Source organism: Plectropomus leopardus, chromosome 11 (assembly GCF_026936395.1).
Source record: "Plectropomus leopardus strain MGB_pleo_1.0 chromosome 11, ASM2693639v1, whole genome shotgun sequence".
NCBI classification, from domain to species: domain Eukaryota; kingdom Metazoa; phylum Chordata; class Actinopteri; order Perciformes; family Serranidae; genus Plectropomus; species Plectropomus leopardus.
The window spans coordinates 12,741,444-12,765,681 of NC_142186.1; the positions used below are offsets into that span (position 1 = coordinate 12,741,444).

General features: G+C 39.0%; 1 protein-coding gene across 1 annotated transcript; it reads right to left on the minus strand.

Annotated features, from left to right (window-relative positions):
* Positions 1–556: 556 nt before the first annotated feature.
* entpd3 (ectonucleoside triphosphate diphosphohydrolase 3) lies at positions 557–14,711 on the minus strand. Its single transcript, XM_042490640.2, has 10 exons — positions 14,548–14,711; positions 10,928–11,065; positions 10,391–10,508; positions 9,971–10,130; positions 7,967–8,126; positions 7,655–7,882; positions 6,503–6,766; positions 6,309–6,419; positions 5,612–5,749; positions 557–3,803 (listed from the first exon to the last, which is right to left on the minus strand). The coding sequence occupies exons 2-10, from the start codon at positions 11,060–11,062 to the stop codon at positions 3,615–3,617; spliced, it is 1,503 nt and encodes a 500-aa protein (XP_042346574.1). The 5' UTR covers positions 11,063–11,065; positions 14,548–14,711; the 3' UTR covers positions 557–3,614.
* Positions 14,712–24,238: the final 9,527 nt, after the last annotated feature.

Sequence of the window (24,238 nt, forward strand, 5' to 3'; positions counted from 1 at the left end):
AGAGCCAGCATGTTTGTGTGTATGTTTACTTGTAAAATCTACGTAGTGAGGACCATGGAATGTATTTAAGCCGCAGTGAGGACACCTTGGAAAATGAGGACATTCTGGCTGGTCCTCACTTCTTAAAAGGCCTGATTGAGAGATAAAACTTGAGTTTAGGGTTCAGATTACATGTACTTTTAGGTTGGGGCTATGCATATAGTTGTGATGGTTAAAATAAGGCTAAGGGGCTAATGTATTATGTCAATTAGGGTCCTCACAAAATCGTAAAATTGTGTGTGTGTGTGTGTGTGTGTGTGTGTGTGTGTGTGTGTGTGATTTTAACAAGCAATCAGGGGATTAACAGTTTCTCAGTTGACACAGATAACACAGAGGCATTTAGATTTAAACAGCTGTAGATGTACTTTGAAATATATATATATATATATATATGAATTGAGAAATTAGATCTTGCCATCAGTGTTTAGTATTAAATGAAAAAAAGCCCAGGAAATATCAATAAAGTATCTAATGATTCAACACTGAGGTTTAAATCTCAAACAACAGCAACACAAGGTGCAGATAGTAGATACATTTATTAGATACTGAATATAGAGAGAGTTAATATCAAAACATGTCCAATACAGTCAGTGCATTACATGATAATCATGCATAATTATTTTCAGTGCAAAGACAACAATGTTACCGAAAAAGCTTCCCAATAGAGTACAATATTTGTACAATGTCATTGCAGCTCAGACAGTCAGTGAGATTCATTGCTTCCTCTCAGCCAAGCGTTTTCTATCCAGATTCAGTAATGGTCTCAAGGTTTTCTTGCTGACTGATCAGGGCTCATCTCAAAACTCACCAAATTGAGTCAGTAACATACAACTCAAGCCGACATGTTGTCAGCAATGTTTTATATCTGTAAACTAGTTCCTTCTGATTGAAATAAATCTCTCATCAAAGGCCACATATGGACATTATCTTTCATAATATCTAAACAACACTGACTATGTTTAGGCTATATGCACAAAATATTCATTTTGTTTGCTTATTTCGAAAAAGACTATGCATACTAAGCTGTGTGAAAACTAAAATGAATACACCACTAACATTCCCAGCTCCGTGTAGCTTTTCATACTTCGAATAACGTGCCCTAACTTGTCATTTATTACATTGAAATATGGGAGAGTTGAACAGTGGGAGCTGCATGCGCAATGTTGCTTCTTTGAAACAAAAGATTTTTCCTTTTGGTGTGGACTTGTTGGACCATGTTAACACAACCTCCCTCTTTAATGCCTTCAAGCACCTTTTTGAAAAGGGCAGTGTTGCAGTATTTGCGCATATCCGGAAACCAGTTATCCAAGTCTTTCATAATGTTTAAAAGGTGTTTTTCTTCTTCCCACTAACAATATGGTCTTTTCTTCCAGCATGCATCTCTATCTCTATCTTGCAAACTGTTGGCGAGTAGTTTGTGTACAATGTATCCATGATAAGTAGAGCTCATCATAAACAGGCAGACTGTAGACAGGAAAGGGGTCACATGTCGCAAACTGTGGTAAATCCTAACTTGATACACATTTTCCAAATGTGCTGTATACATTTATACATGTCCTTGTTTTTCGGAATAAGAGACTGAAATATTTAGTGCATGTAAATGTAGTAACTGAGTCTAGATTACACTGACAACTGGAAATGTTTGGATTGTCAGTGTTGACAGGACTTATCCTCTACACTAATTCTCTAGTGTAGTTTTCTCAAATTACACCAGACTTAGACTACTATATATAAATATCTACTATTTGTCCAACAATACTCTAAAGTTTGTGTATGACTATGATATAGGCCTTTTTAATGGGCGAAAACAACACTGTTGAAACACTAAATATTTTTTAGTGACTAGTTTCCTGCTGTCCCATACTCAGACGATAAAATCTATACTCCATTTAATTGTTTGCATATAGACTGTAGAAAAAACTTCATATCATGAATTTATTTTTGCAAAATAATAATGAAGCGATGGCACGTAGCACATTCATTACATTGTTAATTAGGGAGGTTTTCATACAGTAAATGTGGAGTTTTGTTGCATACATCTTGTTTTCAATTCAGTTTATACACTATATAATATACATATAAAATATAAAACACAAGAATAAAGCTGCTGCAGAGTGCTACCATATTGTATGTAAAGCAGATCCATTGCATGCAGTTACATGTATAATACAGCAGAAAAAAGAGGCAGTTGGTGAGTGAATATCGAAAGCTCTTGCCTGAGGGTCTGTATGTGTGAGACCATGTAGTCTGAATGCACATATTGAATCTCATATTAAGATTACACATTGTGCAACAAGAACGAGCACACAGACATTTCTGGGTGCTCTTTGATTGTCTGTGCAGCATTCAGGTAAACCACTGTGTCACCTGTTGTTGCCTGTAAAACAATATCTTCCTTTATTGGAGCTTGAAAAAAAAAAATAAAAAATCCCATTACTTAAATCTATGTGAGTTTCCCTGAGGTATGGAATTAAACATGTTTTTAATACTTTTAGAGGTGTTTTTTTTCCCACTGTCTTAAAGGTCCAGTAGGATTTACAGGAAGCTATTGGCACAAATTGAATATAACACTGCGTAGTATAATGTGCTTTTTACTGTATAATCACCTGAAAATAAGAATAGTTTCCATTACCTTAGAATGAGTCATTAATTAATACATAGGAAGCAGATCCTTGGCTATGGAGATCACCATGTTGCACCGCCATGTTTACCTTGCACACAATGGACAACCACAGACTGGCATTAGAGCCATAGGCCTCTTCGGCCGTTTGGCATTACCGTGTTTTTGTTCTTTTTTTTTTTTTTTTGCACTTTTGTGTCAGACACACTGATTTTCTTAAATGTGAAAATTCTTCATTTGGTGTTTTTACCCTTTTATATCAGTGGGTTATGTTTTGGAGAGGAGGAAACCTCGGCGGCAATTTGGCTCTTAGTAAAAACTGTCTAAAAGTCTGGATCAGATATCAGGTGAGCGCGCAGTAAATAATCCAAGAACATAGGAAAGCACACATTAGCTTGTGCTGGGAAGCACCCATCGCCGACATGCCAGACAGTGTGGAAGAAACACTGATTTCTACCGTGAAATTGTGTTATTCAGTGTATAACCAGTTTAAATCAGCTGGTCCTTTTGTTTTGGAGTGGAAGACACATCTGTGGATAATATGGCTCCCAATAAAAACCTCCTGAATAATAAACACTGAAGGAATTCTACCCAGGAGAAGTTTTCCCTGGTTGAAATCTGCAATTTCCATGGCTAAATGCCACTATATTCCCCTAAATCCTACACACTGTTCCTTTAATAAAACCAGTCCCACATGCAAGGCTAGCTCAGAGACTCAAAGTCAACAGCAGGATACACAGTGAGAGGTTTTGGGCGCTCTTACTTCAGTTTTCATAAACTCTTGTCATTAAAAAAAGAAGGCAATTCATGGCTCAAAACAAATGAACATTGTCATTAGTAACTTTTAGTAAAAATGCCTCGGCACATGCTGCTGTAGAGCTCTCCAAATATTGGCAGGATTACAGCAGCCCCCAAAGTTTACAATGGCAGACCATTCCCTTTGTAACTTACACTCTCAGTAGCAGGTGCGAATGATGATGATGAAAACTAAAACAACAGTTATGATGGTTAGTGCTGAAAATAGAAAGATAAGGCCGGCAAAGACAGGGTCCGTCAGGGGGGGGATTTCTTTCACTTCAGACGGGATCATGTTGGACATACTTAGCATGTAGCCCAAACTCCAGCCTATGCTGGTTTTCTTCACCTGAAGAGAAGAGACAAGAAGAGATTTTTCCATGTGGATTTGCATGCTGTACACTTTTTTCAGCAGTGTGTGCAGCTAATACATCACTTTGCATGTCTAGAGAAGATGAGAATGTTGAACAGTCGTGTCATGAAGTTGCAGAAACACAACTCGAGGGCAAAACATTAGTCATAACACCCAGAAGATATCCCTGTTAATAATCCAAGTCTGTTTTTGTGACTTCCACTCAAAGGACTGACAAACCAGCAGACTACCAGACACCCCAAAGGCACACACAGCACACAAAGCACAGTAACTCTCTTGTTGGTGGGACTGGAAAATGGGAATATCGCCAGATGTTGAGAGATGCTATTATGATCAAGTCTAAAGGGTAACCACCATGCAATTTGGAAACTTTGGGTGTAATGTGTGACTTTTTAATAGCTACACTCTTTCTTTATGACTGATAGAGGGTCACATAGCAGGAATCCCCTTCTGTTGAGGGAGTCCCTTTGTGTAAGACACTCCATGTCCTCAGGGCATCTTAGAGTTATGCGTTACATGCCTGGCCTCAACTTTTTGAGTGCAGATCATTAATATGTCAGCCATCCATCTTCAGTCTTTACTCATGGGTGGCCTAATTTGCACTTGTGTATGTTAAACGCCTCTGTCCAAACATGAAGGACTGTTCCGATCAGCTCTCTGATGCTTCCTTCATATATAGTATAAACATCATTTTTGTGATAATATAAGAACACAGAGAATAAAAACAGTAAATATATTGACTTAGTTAAATAATATCACACAAGAGAAAGTACTAAATATCAGCCCAGCTGTGATTTGGTCATAGGCAAAAGGCTTCAAGTCAGATGCTGAAGATATTCACTGCTGTGCTGATGTTGCTTTTATACAACAGCTTTACTAGTGCCATTTATAAGTTAAAAGTATTAAGCAACCACAGATTATGATTTGCTTGTTTATTTGGTCATTTATTTTGTTCCGTCTCTCAACAGGACTGTTTGGACTGGTTTTGTTCACATATGAAAAGGGAACTGCACCATGACCAACTCTTTTGGTTCTGCATTTTCTTCTCTGGCTCATTTATTTTCCCAATTCCCCTTTCTTCTCGTCTCTTCCCTGTGTATCTCTCTCACCCACTAGATTTGCAGTACTTATCAGAATGAACAGATTTAACTGGCTGAGTAACATCAGGTGAGATGACTCAACACATGCAATTAGATTTATGAGTTTCCGAGGCTGCTAAACCAGTGCTGTAAAGACTAGAAATGCTGTGCAGGTAGAAATAGTAAGGCTCTGGTAAAGTGATATAATTCTCAGTCATTTATCAGTTATAAGACGGATTCAGATAGGATAGCAGGTTAACAAGGGGAATGGATTTTGGTCATTTAGCAAAGGGAATGGTGTAGCCCCTCATCCCCCCTCAAACTGCCTACTGCCTGGAGGTTTACAGAGAAGTATTCAGGCTTATTTCCTTCCCTTTGTCCGTCTGATTATCATTCATAACTTAACTTACATGTTATGTGTGGAAATATGGTAATCTTTGTGGTGCAAAGTTGGTTTTGACAATGTAGAGTATTAACGGTTAAGGAAATTAACAGTTGAGGTCACCTGTAAAGCAGGTTGATACATGCCTAGTTAAAAGTCTCGCTGCTTTTGTAGGGTACTCTTTATCAGCACTCGCAAAATTCATCATGTCCAGTCACATGACTTGGTCAGAACTAACTGTTGTATAAAGCTGTGTAGAGGACAGCAGCGGGAGCAAGAAGTATCTTGCCAAAAATCATAGGGGTTTTTTATGTTCCACTAACCTCTCTTTGGAAGTTAATGTTTATCCAGGTCTCTTGATCAAACTTGTATCCATCTGCCAGTAAAGTGAAGACATAGTGAGCTGCAAAGCAGTATGTCCTAAGATATCTGTCAGAGATCCATGTCTTCTCTGCCCTGAGCTGAAAAGAAGAGAGACAGAGATCAGTGTGGCTTTAGATCAGGAAGAGAATGATGCATATAATGAAGCTGATATATGATGCTAATACCAAAATATCAGAAGAGGACTGAGACAAAACAATGTGTTGTCAAGGGTTTTATAAATCCACTTCTAAGATAACACAAAAAAAACTCATGGCAGAAATATCCCTTAACTACTTTTCTACCCCTCTTGTTTAAAACCCCCAGATAATTGAGCTGCTCATTTTAAAACAACCCTAACTAAGGTGATCTGTTTGTGTTTATTGCATGTAGCTTGTGTTAAGCTGCAGTTTTGACATGTTTAACAACGCCACACCTCAGTCAGTAAACTTGATGCAGGTGTTTCACCCAGGAGAAGAAAAATCCTCTGCTCTTGATGAGTAAAATAATTGTGGAATGTGGTTTGACATTGTCCCTCAAGTGGTAGTGTTTGCTGCACCTTTACACTTTCGAAATTCTCTTTCTTCTGTTCTTACCCTCTCCACCTTGCTGTTACACCTTTTCCCCCCATCTTATTTCTATACCTGTGGAAAAACTTACCACTTTCCAATTTGTGTTGCAGAATTCCTCAACTGAGGCATTGAATTGATCAAAATCTGATGTTCCTTCCAGCCCAAGCGCCCTAGCAATGAAGAAGTATCCTGCGTATGCCTAGCAAGAACAGTAGAGACAAATATTAATTTTTTGTCATCTTCAATTCCCTTCTTGCATGTGCTGCTTTTCCGCTGTATTACCATAAACTCTCCAGTGACGGGCGGCTGCTCGACCCCGTTGAAGGAACACTGAGATGAGGAACAAGTCTTGAAATCAAATATGGACTTCACTATGCTTTTGCACTTTGCTGAGTCACCATTTCCCACCATGAAGAGTTGTTCATCTGGGTTATAGTTCTTTGGCTTTTTCGTGCACTCTGTGTCATAAATGGATGCGGCAGTCATGGTGTAGTTGTAACCTTCAGCATAGCAAGGGTTAATAATGTAGGATCGGTCAGACGATTCCTAGAAAGTGAATAAGAGGAAGAAAATGTCAAAAGAAGGAATGAAGAATGAGGAGGAAATACAACTTTAAAGAAGGTGAGGGACAGGAAGAGACATGAGAGGATGAGATAAGAGGGTGTTAACAGTATAACTTGTGCATTTACAGACGCCATCACTTATTTACTTGAATTACACATTATCACATATAGATCCTGATGTAAATACAAATTTTTAAGTTAACATTTTATATCAGGACTCTGCTGCAAGCTTGCATCCATAACATATTCTCACTGCAAAGCATATTTACCCATCTTTAATGAATAATTTCAAGAATGAAGCCATAAGCTGCAAGAAATAATGCATTTCTTGCAGACTGGCTCACGGTGTGATCGATATTCTTAATGACATAATGCATTCTTGACTGGTCTTCCTTTGCCTGTTAGCAACTCAAGGATAGTAGTGTTCACTAATCAATTCTTAACTGGGCATTAATGGACTTTGGCCTGCACATGAATGCAAAAACCAGACATTCCTACTGCCATGTGCACCGCACACACAAGCACTTAAAGGTCCAGTGTGTAGGATTTAGGGGCAACCATTGTCATATATTTTATATCATGAGTCTCTCCAGGATGTTGCAATGCTGATGTTGCGGTGTTGATTCTTCAGTAGCCTAGATTAGTTGAACCAAAGACGTGCTCTAGATGTGGCCATTCGTGTTATCATATCAGCACGCAGTAAAAGTGTCAGTTCTGCAACCTCAACACTAGATGCCACTAAATCCTCAACACTGGACCTTTAAATATGAACATAGAAACACACTATACAGGGAGAAAAGTCAATGCATTGTACCTTAAGGATATGACCCCTAATGACACATTCACAAATGCACAAAGAACAGCTAATTACCTGGACTATTTTGTCCAGAACCCTCTTGTCAGCCTCATTTTTGCCATAGCAGAGGAAACTGTGTGTGTAGACATTGTAAGGGTAGCCGTACAGTTTGACAGGCATGTAGTCAGGCCCCATGAGATGATCCGGGACATCAAAGGCAATCTGTGTTGATGCTCCACCAAGGTCCATGGACCCTACAGTCTTTTTTCCCTCTGGACGTACATAGGTGTTCCAGAGGTTTTTCTGCAAATTTAATGGGAAGATTAGTAACAAACCATGTGATGGCCCTGTTTGTGAAGCAGCATTCATTCACTGATTGTGTCCTACCTCCAAGAAGTTTCCCATGAGGTAGTTGACAGTGACCCACCCATAAAGGCCTTCTTCTTGACCAGAAATGATGGAAGCATTTTGGAAGTTGAACGGAAAAGACGAGAGGAAATCTCGGAGGCTTGCCAGGATTTCATCGGACTTCTTTTCATCCCTCTCACTTATAGCAAACAAAGGAACGTAATGTCAGAGTGGACTGGAAACAGGAGTGTCATTTGCAGTGAAATGTGGAATCAGGGTCATCAGGGGAGAAGTTTCATGTTTTGGAAAATACACCATTAGTTCACTTGCTGAGCTTTAGACAGTCAAAGAGACAACACTGTGATGTTTTTTGTAAAATGCTGGTATATTGTGCTGTGGTAGTGATGGTCATTTTAGACCGGAAATGACAATGGGACAAAAGCACAGAGCGGCTTCTTAGAGGTTGTTTGTTTTGACAAAATATTCTTAAACACGGCCTGTGGTCTCTTGTGCATCTATTTTGCAGTGCCTCGCCTTGAAAAGTTTGAGATTGTGTGGTTTCTTAAAATAGAGTTCTGGATTTTTTTCTTTACCTGTTTTTTTTTTTTTTTTTTGCTAAAAATAATGTCCATTACTCACTTTTTGCTCCTCTGGGAATTGGGGCAAAAAGTTATCTTTTTGATCTATGTCATGTCCATTCACTAGAAGCACTTTGAAATGATGAATGAATGTTTTAAAATGTTCTGCTGTAATTCTTTAAAGAAATAGTTTCAGTAGTATGTACATTTATAAAAATAATCATTTTTTAACACAAGCCATTCAAGTAGAGGCAATAAATATTAATAGAACAGAAAGATATATTTTTTTAAAACATTTTTTTAAAAAAATTTTAGTTTTGTTTGGCACTTTGTACCTGGCACCTTTTCTCGGCAAAACTTGTGTTCGTTCCAAAGCAGTGGAGGCATACCTTGTCCTCTGTGCGTTGATGTTGCAATAGAATTAGCAATTACTTTTACTTCCTATTAGTGCTAGTTCTTTGGTATGGTCACTGTGTGGTTACCTCCAGGAAGTCACTTGAATGTTGGACAGAGCTGCTAAGCTAATTCTCTGCAGGCTCTAGCTTCAAATTCACCATGCAAAATTTAGATTGGTATTAATCTTCTCATTTAACTCTCTGAATGAAAGCACATAGGTATATTTCCCAAAATATAACAGTAGCAGTAATGACATTCTTGGAATTTCATTTAAGTATTTAATCAAATCTACACATTGAGTATTAAGACTGAAACTTTATGAAACAAAAGCTCTGTGCTGGAAGTTTAATCAGTTTTCTATATTAAGGTGTCATCCCAGCAAAAGTAGTCCTTTTATAATTAGTACAAATTTCGTGTAGTTTTCCACAACTGTGAGAGGACCATATATTTGGACTTTCCAATGTCACGATTACACCATCTTAGCCCCTGAACTTTGGCCCAGCCTGCAGCCTGAGAATATGTTTACTGCTGGAGCTTCTTGGTAAGAAAGAGAGCTTTGGGAAAATCCATGTGGTGCATAAACAGAGTTAAATTGCTCTGATCGGTCACCCTCCAATACATTGTAAAAACAAGAGAATTCCCTATAAGGGGCAGTGTTCACCAAGGCTGTTAGTCATGTGAAATCCAAGAGAACGCTTTGAAGGTGCAGCGGTTTTTCAAATGGGACGTTTTGGTTGTGTCTGATGCTGTGATACCGTATACTATCACAAGAGTAACAAAATGGACACAAGGTAGAGTATTTGATCAAGCCCTTAAGTGACAGTGAAGAGCGCAGCATTTTACCGAAAGTTGAACAATTTTAAAACTCTTGACACTCAGGAAAAAAATGCCAAATGCCAGCGCTCAGCATAGAGTAGACACTGAGCAACTTGCCATGTTGCTGCCGTTTGTAGCACAGCGTAAATATGTGGTGCTCCAATTGCAAAAAAGAAAAGAATACATTGGCCTCAGCAAAAACCATTTTAGTGGACATTGCCCCTAAGGTTAACTTAAATCAACACTTTCTTACTGTAGTAGTCTCATTCCAGCAGTAGCTCCCAGAAAGAGAGGTGTGGTTTTGTGTTTTTCCTTAGGAATAGCTCTGGTGATGTTATCCATGCATTCGTTAAATGCCTGCCAAGTTTTGTCATCTTTCACTGGGTCAACTTTCATCTCTGAGATACCAGCACCTGTGGGCACATGGCCAAGCTAAAATCATATTCCTAGGTACAGGCACTAAAAACATGAGACAACATGTCTGAGTTAATCGGTAACATTTCTGAATAAAAAACGTCGATGGAGTATTTCACAATGCTCATTAAGCTTTCGTTTTCCTCTTTATTACCCCCCATACATCAATTTACTCCTTAATGTTTATTTAGCATTTTTTGTAACTTTTTTTGAGCTTTTTCATACAGAGGCTGTAATAATCAGAGAGACAGTGACTCACCAGCAACTCTACAGTTCAATACCTCAGTCACCACTCCGGTTTCATTCTCCTTTGCCCCAGGCCACTCGTACAGGTACACATTGGAACGTGATGAACCCGAGTCTATCACTATGCCATACTGAAGAGAGGAAGAAGTCATGTTACAGGAGCACATTTTTAATTTGGTCTGTCTGATTGCACTTCTTACATTGCTTAGTAAAATATCTAAGAGCCCTAAATTATGTTGTTTATATAACAAAGAGCTGAGAGTGTGAAAATCAAATTAAACTACAGAGAGACTACTGTGATCCCAACTACCCAGTTTAAAAACACATAGTCCATCACCAGACTGCTGAGAAAACCTTCTCCAGACCATGACTTGGACATCTGGATCATGTCTGGCACCACATTCACAACTGTGAGTGTGCGGGAGCTGACAAATGTGTTTGTATACCAGTTTCTGTCTCTTTTACTTTGTTAAAGTGAAGGAAATCTACAGCCACATTGTATTTATACATGCATCCATAGGCATTTGTTCACATGAATCTATATGTTTACCTCTAAAGTGTACTCTTTGGACCGCCAAGTGTCCTGAATGACGGCAACAGCAATAAGGGCAGCAATACTAGCCAAGAGGAGAAGCAGCACTCCAGCTATGCGACATTTGTAGCCAGTTTTTCGTTTGGAAGCCATTTCCTGTTGGCAAGAAGTAGAAGTGGGGTTAAAAAAAAGGAAGAGTGGTTCTCACTAAAAGCATCTTAGCTCTCAGACTGATGACATGTGGAAAGGTTTGAAAAGTGATGACATGCAATTATAGTTGTCTTCATTTCCCATAAAATGGGAAAAAAATGTTGATAGCGTGAATAGCTTTGTTGATTTAAGCAAAACCACCATTCCTAATAAACACATAAAAGAAAACAGAATTAGACAGTTGATCATGAGTCACACTTTGCCTCCTGAGTAGTCTTGTTTTCAGTTGAAGCGCTGTCTCTGGAAAATAATAAACCCAATGTGATACTTTAATCCCATAAGATTATTTTTGACCTATACATTGAAGCGAAACAAAGCCATTACATGAAATGAGAATCTAGGGTTAGGGTTCTTATGATCTCCAAAAAAAGCGCAAGCTTATCTCTATTTAAGATCTTCTGAAGAACGTAAACAGAGAAATTGAGGTGTGATTTTAGAGTTTTAGGAGTTGCCAGTTTCCACTGAGGTGAAAGAGTTTACCAGTTAGTAAGAAGAAACTTGGGCTGTGGGAACTGAACAGTTCTACAACAGCTGCTGCTGGCTCTGCAGTCTCAAAGGTTTTATTTGAGACTGCAGAGACGTCGTATTGTTTATGTAAACATGAACTGAATTATGTTTTCACCTAATGGAAAACACAAGATGATTGGGGGAATTTTGCTCAGGTCTTAAGGAAGGGCCATAGAATGTATCGGCTAAATTACAACATCCTTCATAAGATTGTTGCAAAATTTCATAATTGCACAAACCCAACAGACAGGAAAACCATCCACTTTACCGAATGTCATGAAGCAACAGCCAGACATGCAGTACAAACATGAATATGTAAAAGAAACTCACGCGATGTCAAGCTGAAAAATATTCATCTCGGAAAACCCCTTTTTCACTCACATTGTGGTCTTGTCCAGAAACGTGACATGCTGTTTAAGTTTCAAGTCAATACTCAATGACAGAAAACAATGTTTCATGCCAGATCTACCATGTGTGGTACGTTACACACACTTGGGTCAAAGGAAATGTTTCTCTTATGTGAGACTGTTGTTTCAGTACCAATATCCCACATGCATTTCTCGTGGAGTCATTTGGAAGCCAATATGGCAGCAATTACAGGTCACACTTGAATGCGACACATGGCCCTTTGTACCTGAGTGCATACTCACACTCTTGAACTCACTCCATTTTTTAATGTATATGCCATAATGCTTTGGCTGTGGATGATATTATTGGTTTGCACTGTATGTGAAGGTAATCTATATTTAAAACTAAATATGGTCCATTTCAAATAGTAAGAAGGGGAAAGAAATTGCATATAAATCTTTATAGACCCACAAAAAAATAATGAATATGAATAATGACACTGCAATGTATATTATTCAACCAAACTTTTGTTTAAACTTGCCAGATCATGCTCTCTCTATGGCAATGTGAGGTCATAAATGGATGCGACACAGTAATTACAACCATGTGTCAGTCTACAGCTATGAGGTAGTGCTTGTCGTAGGTGTTATTATCAGACTGTCAAACAGTCAGGGGAGTAAACAGCAGCATAATTCTCCATCTCCCACTCTGCCCCTCCCTTTTTCTTACTTTTAAGCTTCTTTTTAAGCTGTTAAACGCAAGACAAATATTTGACTTCTCTGTTATCAGCAGACTGTAACAACAAAGCAGTGGCAGTGTTTGTTGATTTTACATCACAGTCTATGGTGTTACCACAGCAACTCCAGGTGAAAACATACAGGTAGAAGCAGCTAGACGAGGTGTGATTATAGCCTGAGGAGATCTCAACAACAAGCATGTCTAATGTGTCCGACAACAGACATGGTCTTGACTCAGCTCAACGCTTCGCTGACATGTGATAGCTGATGGTCCAGGTTTACAAATTTGGGTGATTTGTCTTTTTAAACTATGCTGTGGACATTTTCTTTTTCCAAGGCTGCTTTCCAAGACTTGTGAAAGAGATCCAGGGTCTCTGTAGGAGACAATTGTTATCAAAGTTCAGCCAGCATTAGATGAGACACAATAAATCAGAGCCTGCATCTGCTTTTACCCTTTACAACAGTTTCCTTTAGTTAGACTTATATAACATAATGCTTGTTGTGAGTCTAAGGACAACTAACCAGCTAGCAACATTACTAATATTGTGTTTAAAATGCATGAAATAATATCTAAAATTATAAATGACCCTGATCATCTGCGCCTTTTGAAGAAAGACATCTTTTTTTTGATATCACAAAAAAACTAGTCTAAAAGCGCATATGTTGAACTAATGGAGCCAGTTGGTGATTAGTCTACTCTTTAATATCAGTCTCCTGTTGGCTCCAGGTTGCTTAACAATGTAATTGACCTTCAGCAGCTGTTTCCTTGTAATGATTTAAGCTCACGCACTCATAACCACATCTTTTAAATGACAACTCTCAGGACTGTAATTAGGTTTGTCGCCAATGAGGGCTTTAAAGTTAAAGCAAAGGTAATTCAGTGTCTCCCTTAAATATGTTATGTTTTTTGTCCATGCCTTTTTTTAAAACAATATTTTCATGCAAATATGTTTTTACAAATATTATTTCTTAGGTCCACAGACCTTAAATTGTACCGATTAAGATTTAATTTGCGTTACATCACAAATAGGTGACATCTGGAGACACTCACAGTAAAAACTGAGCTTAGTTGAGACTGGTACTTTGTTTTACTTAAATTATGTTATTGTAAGTTATTGTATGTAAGTTATTTACTGTAATTTTGAAGTCTGCCTTTTCTAAGTACATGCTCCTCTGGTTTGAAAACACGTAAACATACATCGCATTTTTTTGTTTGAGTCATTTTTCTTGACAGATATCAAAGTAGTGCAAACAAGAATATGTCCTCATAGATTATAGGATTTTATATCACTATATTACACTTGTGTATTTACTTAAGCATTCACAGTGTATCCTACTAGATAACAACAGCGTGGGTTTTCTGGTCTAATGCCAAAACATGTGGACTGCTCTGCTCTCTGTTATTCACCCTCATGTGCAACAAACTCCTACTTATACTACGTCTGTGCGCAAGGATAACAAAATACACAATGCAACAAAGCTAGTTCTTTTGTTTAAATTGAATTATGAATCCACCAGAGAAATCAATAAGTCTTAACCTAAAGTTTACTTTGCAAAATTTATCACTGACAATACCCACATTATTCCTACAAGTGCAACTGGGGCTCATATGAAACATATTTGCACATGGTATTACCTCTACTTGTAGAGACTGGTCCTCGTGATGCTAAAGGAGTGATATGTGGCTGAACACTGACAAATGATTACACCCAGGCAGCTACAGCTACCACAATGAAACAAACTCATACTTGTCAATTAATATTTTCTGGTAAATAAATGTTTGGTGTACAGGTGAATAAATGCACTTGTGGGAGAGCAGGTGTGTTTGTTTCTTACCTTCAAGAGCTGGTTTGTAGGTCCTTGTTAAGAGTGGGAGTGAGATGGTTCTGAAGAAGGGATGAAGAAACACAGCAGGAAACAGGAGAGCAGCAAAGGAAGTAAGGGAGAGAGAGAGAGAGAGAGAGAGAGCAAGGGAGTGTGCTGAGTGTGAGCTGCACAAAGTGATTGGCCCACGGGAACAGGAGCTGTTGAACCCCAACAAAACAGCAAGTGAGGGAGAGAGGGAACATGGGAGGGGCTGTCCATACACACTCCAGTTTTCACCACTCCTACCACACCAGTGAGACAGAACAGCCAGGATAGGCGATGACTGATGCAGGGCTTGTTCCCTGTGTGGAAAGATTAAGATATCCACATTTGTGCGTATGCATGAAACAATGTGAGAAGAGACAGGGGAAGCGGTGGTAATGTTAATTGAGCTAATCAATAAGATAAAGTGCATTGTGGCTCAGTATCTGCTGCAGTAGTTATCACAAAGTCAGCTCCTTTTTAATCAGCCTGAATGAAAGGATAAAGGATGAAAAAAGCAAAGGATTAAGCTCTGCACAAACAGCCAAAGATGTGTTGGTACCTGCAGCTCTCACCTTCATGTTATGCTCAAGTTCTCTCAGTGAAAACTTGGAGTCATTATTCAACAAAGTAGAACAAATAGAAAATTGTGATGTAATTCAATATGTTAATTTTGCTACAGAGACAGACAGTTAAAAGCTGAAAGTACACTTTTAATTGTGTGTGTGAGTGTGTGTGTGTGTGTGTGTGTGTGTGTGTGTGTGTGTGTGGACATAGAACATGCGTTTGGATTTTGTTGCACTTTCTGGTAATATGAGGAGTGCTGGCATGTATGCATGTCTGTCAGTCCAATATCACAATAATGGGAAAGAGAGTCATCAGAATGCATTAGGCTTCAAATCAATGGCTGAAACAACTTCAACCAGCTCAGACAACATATAAGAACAACCCTGAACAATTCTTACTGAAACAGTTCAATTGTTTTGTTTTTTTTTGTTTTTGTTTTTTTATTCATTATGGAAAAAACTCATTACCTACCATACTCATCCACCGACATAGTCAGTTATGCCTTATGTTCACATGCAACAATTACTGCAGGAAGTAGTTGTGTTCCTAGAGCCGCAAAAAAAAGTAAATTTAAGCAAGATCACACTATTCTTCTAATCTCACACAGACAATGCAGCACTTTTATAAGTTAAAGTCAATTTACTGCTCAGTCAAATTTCGACCTCTGAAAACAATGTTACAGGTGTTAAAACAAGTACATAAGCTACCATGGGCTTAGACTTGGGGGGGGCGTATAGAATCTGGATAGTAGTTTCTCCACAAAAATGCATTCCGTCTCCAAAACGTCGTAAACTACGCTGTCATACTAAGCCTTGGGCTAACTGCAGTGAACAATATGATCCACTTCCCATGCACTAACCCAGCCTTGGGCTTACAGCATGTCTGAGCTAAGTAAACTAGGAATGTTAACTACACTCAAGGGTGTGAGGATCTTGCAGCTGGTCTTACTACCTGTCTTTTCGCCTCCATTCCACACTTAACTTCATGTCATACTTTTTCTTTGTCATATTTGTCATTAATATGACTATAATGTCACTACAGTACCTCGTAGTACTAAGGCTGCTTTAAAAAATAGTGGATTTTATTTTTAACATTTCAGCAGGAGGATGGTTTTCTTGTATCTGGACTGTCTACAAAGAAGACACTGATGCGGCCAGTCAAAGTGAATTACATGTCTGAATCAGTGCTCAGTGAATGAAGATTAAGTATTTTTAGCAGCCTAAAGTGAGACCTGAAACCTACTGGTCTGAATGAACCGGACAGACAGGACGCTGAAAATTAGATTTGCACCGAGAGAGGAAATAGAAGAAAGGCAGAGAGCTCCTACTTAACTTTATGTGTTTCACACCTCCTGGAAACAGATTACATTAATGGTATCTGCAGCACATCTACTAACCTGAACACACTGGTGTGTCCCTTCCAGTGTTACTGTCCTGGACGTGATTAAAATGGATAAACACTGCAGCTGCTCCAAGTTAAAATCTGGCAACACTGATGTAGGACAGATGTAAAGTATCAGGAAGGTCGTATGAGTTAGGGCTAGGAAAAAATATTGTGTGTAACCTTGACTGCTTTGCCTTCCTCATAAAATAGTTGCAAAACCAATTTTTGAAAAATGTTTTATAACCTGGATCGTTTATTCATGTTTGTTAGGTAGCAATAGTATTGTATTTTTGAAATAAATGTTGCTGGTGCATGGCTACACTTCTGCAGCACAATAATGTTCATCTTTTGCCTAGTAGTTTAGTAATACATGACCTGACGTTTTTGTAAGTCATTGCTCACAAAAATTGCTTTTGCATTTTGCACAAAAAAAAAGAAAAGAAAAAAGAACATTAAAAGATAAAGCAGTCCACAAGGATGTTTTTTAAAAAAAGTATGTAAAACTTGATGTCATGCAGTTTTTGCATCTTTTATGCAGAGGAAAGCACGAGTGCACATTTTGTTTTTTTTAGAGATACTGTATTGTAAGCATATCTTTCTTTGAGTTCTGCATTATGTAGCATAGAACTGAAAGCTGACTGTATTATTACACTCAAGGGTGGAAAAATTGTTTGTGTGTGTGTCTGTGTGTGTACCTGTACTTCTCCATTTACTTTTACATACGTATTTTCTATCTTAAGTAATGCACTTGACTAGATTTCAACTCATAGTCATAAGAGAGTCAAAACAAAAGCTATAGAAAAAGTCCTGATAAATGTGAGAATGGTTAGAATGTTACTCGGTACGCTATTTCTTATGTATTGTATATCCCTCATACAGACTGATGGTAAAATTAACATTGAGGAACTAAGATCCAAGTCTTGCAGCTGCTCAATTTTTTAGTCACCAGCAAATGAGCTGTCAGATCATCAATAGTTGGACATTCTTTTGCAATGTTCCTTTTAACAAACCCTTATGTTGTGGTTTTTACTTACTGTAAGAATTAACTGACGATTTTAAAAAGAGAACAACCGATATTAAAGACTTCCTAGTATTACTGTTAAAATTTGAACTATAGGCTATTGGTGTTAAGCCTTCTTAACAACCAAGTGCAGTTCCATTAGCCTCACAACATTACCAGCTGTACATTAGGAAAGTTTTAAGTCTGCTGAGATTTGGGAAGCTGCCCAGAGAAGTTCTCGCTAATTGTCTGTGTCACATTCGGTGCTTTCAAAATGCAGTAAACACCCCCATGAATCTCTGCTGCGGCCCAGGGAGGAAATGTTGTGGCTGTGTTGTGGCCAGATCAATTAGAGGACAGAGGCACTTCAAATCCACAGAAGGACCCCTGGCTTCACTATTCCGATATCTCAGTTTGAACAATGGTTGATAATGGGGTTTGCTCTGTGTTCTCTCTTCTCTCTCTCTAAATTGATATCTTGCTCTTGTTTGTTCTTTTACTTTTTTTCTGACTCATGGTTAAACATTTACATAACCCCTTCACTCATCAGGTCTTTTCTTACTTACACACTCTCAGCCACAATCTAAATGCAATCTAATGTGATTGATGTATTCCACAATCAGAGTCCTTTTGCTGCATAAGGAGATTGATCCTATTCTGTGGCCACACCATTGAAATGTATTTACTGCAATTCAGTATCATGATGCTTCTATTAAACTTCTTGCAATGTTATCAAAACTGGCATTCGGTAATGAAAAGGCCTTCAGGTTGCAGTTTAGAAGCAAAAAGATGTCTGAATTCTGTATGCCTGATGAGGATATCACTGAATTAAAGGTACAGTGTGTGGGATTTTGCAGCATCTAGTGCAACCAGCTAAAACGTCTCCCATGTGCCAAGCATGAACTCCTAGTTAGAGTTATTATTCAGTGTCATTGTTCTGGTGGTTTTTAGTGGGAGCTGAATTATTCACAGAGGTCTCTTTCACTCCAAAACCAACAGACCCATTGTTTAATGGTGTGTTCCTTTTGTACTAGAAAGTCCAAATTTCAAAGTTCCCCATCAGATAGTGCAGTTGGAATGTCCCCTGAGGTGGTATTTTCAAACCGGAAAGCCAGAGAAACCTCAAAAATCCTGAATTCGAATCCAGTATGACTGCTTAGTACAACAACAGTGCATCAGCAGTAATAGCATTGTCATTTTAGATATTTTATTCTATTTTAGTTATTTATGATATAAAGTGGTGGCAGCTTTACTAATACTGTTTATGAGCACTACTTTTATTTGTGTCACACTAAAACACAGACATCATGTCATGCATTCACATGGAAAAAAGTGTTTCTCTGATGCTGTTTGGCTTGTCACAGATGGGCTGCTAGCCAAGCACATGCTAATGTGTGCTTGCACTTTGTTTTTCTCTAATAACCTAAGGTTTTTACTGAACAAAAAAAAACATACCCGGTTGTTTGAACTGGTAAAAACACTAAAAGAAGGAGTTTAATGTTAAAAAAAATCTGTATTTTTCCCAATGCTGTTTGGGGGGCTGCTAATTAATGTGTGTGATGCAAAAACGTGAATGGCACTATCTAGAGCCAGTGTTTGGTTTGTCTATTCTGGGCTACTGTAGAAACATGGCGGTGCAACATGGCAGAGTCTGTGGACAAGGACCTGCTCCCTATTTAGATGTAAGAGGGTCATTGTAAGGTTGCAAAAACACCACGATTCTTTTTTTGATGTGACTACACAGTCAAGAAAGCATATTTCTGCAAATATATCAACATGAAATCCCACACACTGGGCCTTTAATGTGAGATACAAAGGCCTAAATATACACACACATCACACATACTTAAGCATTCTGCTTTGCCATATTGATAGAGAAGGATCCATCAAGTCACTAATGTGTGGGTTTCTAATGTTTGCCCCTTCCATTTTGCCTCGCCCTCAACCCCCCTCCCCACCTCAAGCCCAACTCAACAAAGCTGACTCCCTGTCGTAGCCACTGTGGAAAGCTGTCTTTATGGTAATGACGTCGCCTCTAGATAATACAGAAAACACTCTCTTCCACCACTGCTGCAACAGAGAGACATCCCCAGGAAAGATGTAACACAAACCCATATCTCTTGCATACTAAAGCTGTGAAATAACACTACTATTGAATTATATGAAAGGAAACACTTATCCTAATAGAATTGTAAGTATTAGTGTTAACAGCAATCAGCGCACAGTTCAACACGAGGCATTAAATGCTGGCCATGTAACTTGATCTCCAAGGTCTCAAGTGCAGTTGTGACTTCAGATTCAGTTATGTGCTGATGGCTGCCGAATTGTGATGTTTTCCCGTCTAATGCCTCCCAAGTGAAAAAGTGTCTGTGGCAAGCAGTCCAACCAATAACCTCAAACAATAGACGTTCGAGAGATGATGAGCCTAGTGTGCAGCAAACAGTGGAGGTGACATCATGTGCTGGACCGACTATAACACTGGGACTGTGATAACACTTTATGCATCATCTGGGCTCAATGGGACTTTTAAGCACCTGATAGGATAGGGGTTTTTTTTCTCCAGTATTGAAGTGAACAGCCTTAAATTTATGGGTTTAATCCACGGTGTCAGTACTTAAGTTGCTTGTTGTAAAAACCAGAAACCTTAAAAGTCAAAATATTAGACTAGACATATTTTTATGGACTTGTCTGTTATCTTGTGACACATCCTACTCTCAGTAATGCTTACTGACTGTTTTGCGAACAAAACTTAAAACTATGTCAACACTGTTTTAGTTGAACACTAGGTCACTTACACATCCAGCAGAGATGTAGCAACATTGTGATTGCTATCCATTAACTTCTGAAGGGGACATATTTGCTACACAAATATACACATCCCCCTTAATATATAGAACACCCCCCACCCCACCCTCTGTCCCCAAAATAGAAAATATGACAGCAGCAGATTTTGATTTTGGCAAAAATAAAGACCAATTCACCATAAATCTATTGAGAATTCAGGAATTTAAGTGTTTGATGCTCAAAATTTACTAGAAGAGGACAGCAATGCCCTTTGCTCTTGACCTCATATGTTCACTAGTCACTGCTGTGTCATTCTGATGATTGATGCTGGGGCATGAGAAAGGTGAGGGTGAAACAATACAATAAAATAACACGCTTGCCTGAAAACCAAAACAATGAGCTCAAAAATGCCAGAAAGCATAGCAGAATTGAGGGAAATTGAAAAGTTAGGTAATAATTCTCTGTGTTATTTTCACTTCGAACGACTCCTATCACATCATCATATTGTTGATAAAGACACTGATAAGAATGGTCAGGTAACTCAGCAGGCCACCATTCTCTATAGGTCTCTATAGTACCCCTTTTACACCCAAAATAGTCTGTGTATGCAGGTTTGTGTTTTTTTAATACAGGTAAACGCGCTAAAAATAGGCTACAGACACCTTTAACTTTGCAAGTAGACCAGAGCTGCGTATGACACTCTGCAGCAGACAAGTTTACCTTTCTGTTTGTTGGTTGTTTATTTTTTGGTGTGTCACATTCAAGGTCACAGTGGACATACTGATAAGATGAGCTACATGCATACTAAAATAGATTTTAAAAAAATACTGATTACAGCATACTACAAACTGCAAATTAACTATGTTGTGTAGTCATGTGTGCCTGCCTTTCACTTTACAGCGTGGTAAACTAAAATCCTTCACCAGGTTGACAGATTTTACATGTGATAGCCTACTGAAGTGCATTTGCACTAAGCCAAGAAAATTGTGCAGAAATGTCCAGAAACTGTTAGACTGTGTTTTTGTTTAAAAAGAGACTTCTTTACTACTAATACAGCACTGAAAGTCTGGCTGCTTTCATCTTCTGTGCTTGATAAAAGCACGATGATAGAAACAGTTACGTCCACACTCAACACACATACGTATATAGTAACAGTACCTTTACATAGCACACAGCAGCATATCTGACCCACAGACATGCCGGACATGCAAAGGGCAGGCCATGTCTTAGTGTGTATCCGTTGGTGTCAGTATCAACGGCATATTTATGGATGTGGGTCACCCAATGACAACTGTGGGGCTGTCAGTTGATGGATGTAGTGACAGCCCCTCTTGTGGCAGGATGTGTACTGGTACCCTCTTGTGGACAAATGTAGCTACTACAGCTTTAGAGACCCTACAAACTGATATGTGTGGGAGAATCATTTATTAATTTATTATACACCAGTGTACTGCGGGAGAGCAACGCTAAAGGTATGGTCACGATTCAAAAAGCTTGACCACTACAACTATATTTCAGTAACACTATGGTTTACAAAAATGTGAGTAGGACTAGCCCTAGTTACTAAGGAAATAGTGAGGGAGGAATCAGAGATGACCATATAATAAATGAATCCATAATTAGTCATTCCTGATTAACTCTGATTTGAGGACTATGTAGTAGAAAATATAGAGTTGTTGAAGTAGAATAATGCAGAACAATGATGACTTTTGCTGAGTGGTACAGGCTAGCAGAAAGTGATATCATACTGAGTAGTAACAAAATAATCCTGCATTCTTTGCAAACCATTATGAGCAGGATTCTCCCTCTCTCTCTCTTTGGGTCACTCTACATTGGTATTTCAAAGTCCAGTACACCTACATAATGTAGCCTACAATGTCCTGGACAGTGATTAAGCCAGGGCCTACACTATAGATGGTCAGTTATGGTAATCGTCACACTAACATCAGCTGTGTGCCTCACTGCTTGCGCTAGGTGCAACATTGCATCAGTACCCCAATACAGCTCAGCCTTGGTTTTAATTTTTTCCAGAGGCCCATAGACAACCACTTGTAACCCAAGCCAAATTTACTAAGTGTCACTATGTGCCTTAACCTGTCTGATCTCGTGCGAAAAATATCGTGAGACTAAGTCAACCAATCAGAGCAGCTGCAGGGCTTTAACCGGTAGTAGTAACAGCAGATTAGTTTGATGACGGGCTGGCATGCTGGTGCTGGTGGATGCGAGAGCAGTGACAGCACAGTGCTACTGCTATCAGTAAATAGCAGACCATTTACTAACGTTATTCACATTCAGTGCTTTCAAAAATGCAATGCATAGGTTGTTGCTTCTTTATAGATGTGTCCCTGGACGTGGTGCCATTGCACAGTAAGAGTGACAAAAAACTGAACTGGTGAGTTGTGAAAGTGCTATTGTTGTTAGCACGCTGCTATCGTTGATTCAGCCTTGGCGGTGCTCTGAGTAAAGGTTGCCCATGTCGTGAGCCACACACTGCAAAGAGCGTGTTTTGTAAGAATACTGTGCCCTATGACTGTAATATGTTGTTAAAAACTGTGTTAGCAGCTAACGCTAGTTTCTTTAGCCTAGCGGCTGACTTATTCCACTCTACTAGTCCTGTAACTGTTAGCGCGAAGATCCCGCTACAAAAACGGATGTCCTTAAAACTCTTTACAGGACACCCCCAACCACAAGCAAGGTCAGTTTGCTATGGCAACGGCAGCACATGTAGATGTAGCAGCCAGTAGCTCCTCAAATCCTTGTTACTTTTTAACTATATTTTTCTATTTTTTTGACACCATGCCCCCTTCTGCTGAAGCACAACTTTTCTATGATAGAGAAGCATTTAACAACAGCAGGAAAAGTTGTGTGTGGGTTTTTGAGTGAATGCAGCACACTGCAAGAGGATCCTCACCGGTGGCATGTGCCGAGCGGCGAGTCAGACCAAAGGGGAGAAGCAATACTGAAAGTGTTGGACAAAGAGAGGGAGAAGAGCCGGCATCAGGGTGAGGCTGACCCGACTTGGACCGAGAGCCTTTCCTCTGCCAATGCTACTTCTGGCTAATTTCCGATTGCAGGAAAATAAAGTGGATAAGATGAGATTGAGGCTCTCTCAGCAACGGGAAATCAGAGACTGCTCTGCACACATCTTCACAGAGATATGGTTAACCCCTAACATCCCGGATCAGGCTATTGTGCTGGATGGTCAGACCTTGTTGGGAGACATAAGGGCACAACAAGACAAGACTGATGCAGATTCAACAAACGCACTGCAGGAATTAAATGATGCCACCAGCAGCAACATGCCCAAGGAGTAGATGGAATTTTCATAGAAGCTGGTGATTTTAATTAACTCACTCTTCAACTCCAAAGATTTAGCAGGATCAAGGACTAATGTTATTTTGTTTTTTAAACTTTGTTTAAAATCGTTTATTGTGCCAAAGCAGTTTGGTGTCCGATGCTGTATCAGCATTGTTTTGTGGAAGCTACCACCTGTTTACACTCAAAAACGATGGAGGCCTGATGAGTCCTGTAGGTACTATCAAGGGTATCCTTTCAGCAGGAGTGCTGCATTTTACAAAACGCAGACATTTCATCAGCAGCTCATTGAGCAGCAGTTTCCTTGTCAATGGTGTGAGCTAGTCTAACATAGGATCAGAGGACATGTTCAGTTAAGATGACTATATTATTTAGGTCAGCATTGCCAATCATGAATTTGGCATCCTATCATTAGTTGTCAGCAAATTCCACAAGTTGAGGCAGTACCACATTACCAAACTTAGCTCTCCATACACTGTAAAGTGGTAGATTGAAAAGCAAGTTCAGTACTTCAGTTCAACTGTTCTTTTTCAAAGACAGTATTCCTCACAACAAAAGGTGTTATCATGTTCTTAAAACAATATGTGATCTGATTTTGTTTAAGACTCAAATAGTTGCTCTATAGCCCAA

Excerpts from the sequence above, each read along its gene's own strand:
- entpd3 (XM_042490640.2), bottom strand. The coding sequence starts at position 11,062 with ATGGCTTCCAAACGAAAAACTGGCTACAAATGTCGCATAGCTGGAGTG. Across the intron at positions 8,127-9,970 it reads GCTGGAATGAGACTACTACA|TGAGAGGGATGAAAAGAAGT; the intron begins GTAAGAAAGTGT and ends GTTTGCTATAAG. Across the intron at positions 6,767-7,654 it reads TTCTGGACAAAATAGTCCAG|GAATCGTCTGACCGATCCTA; the intron begins GTAATTAGCTGT and ends TTCACTTTCTAG.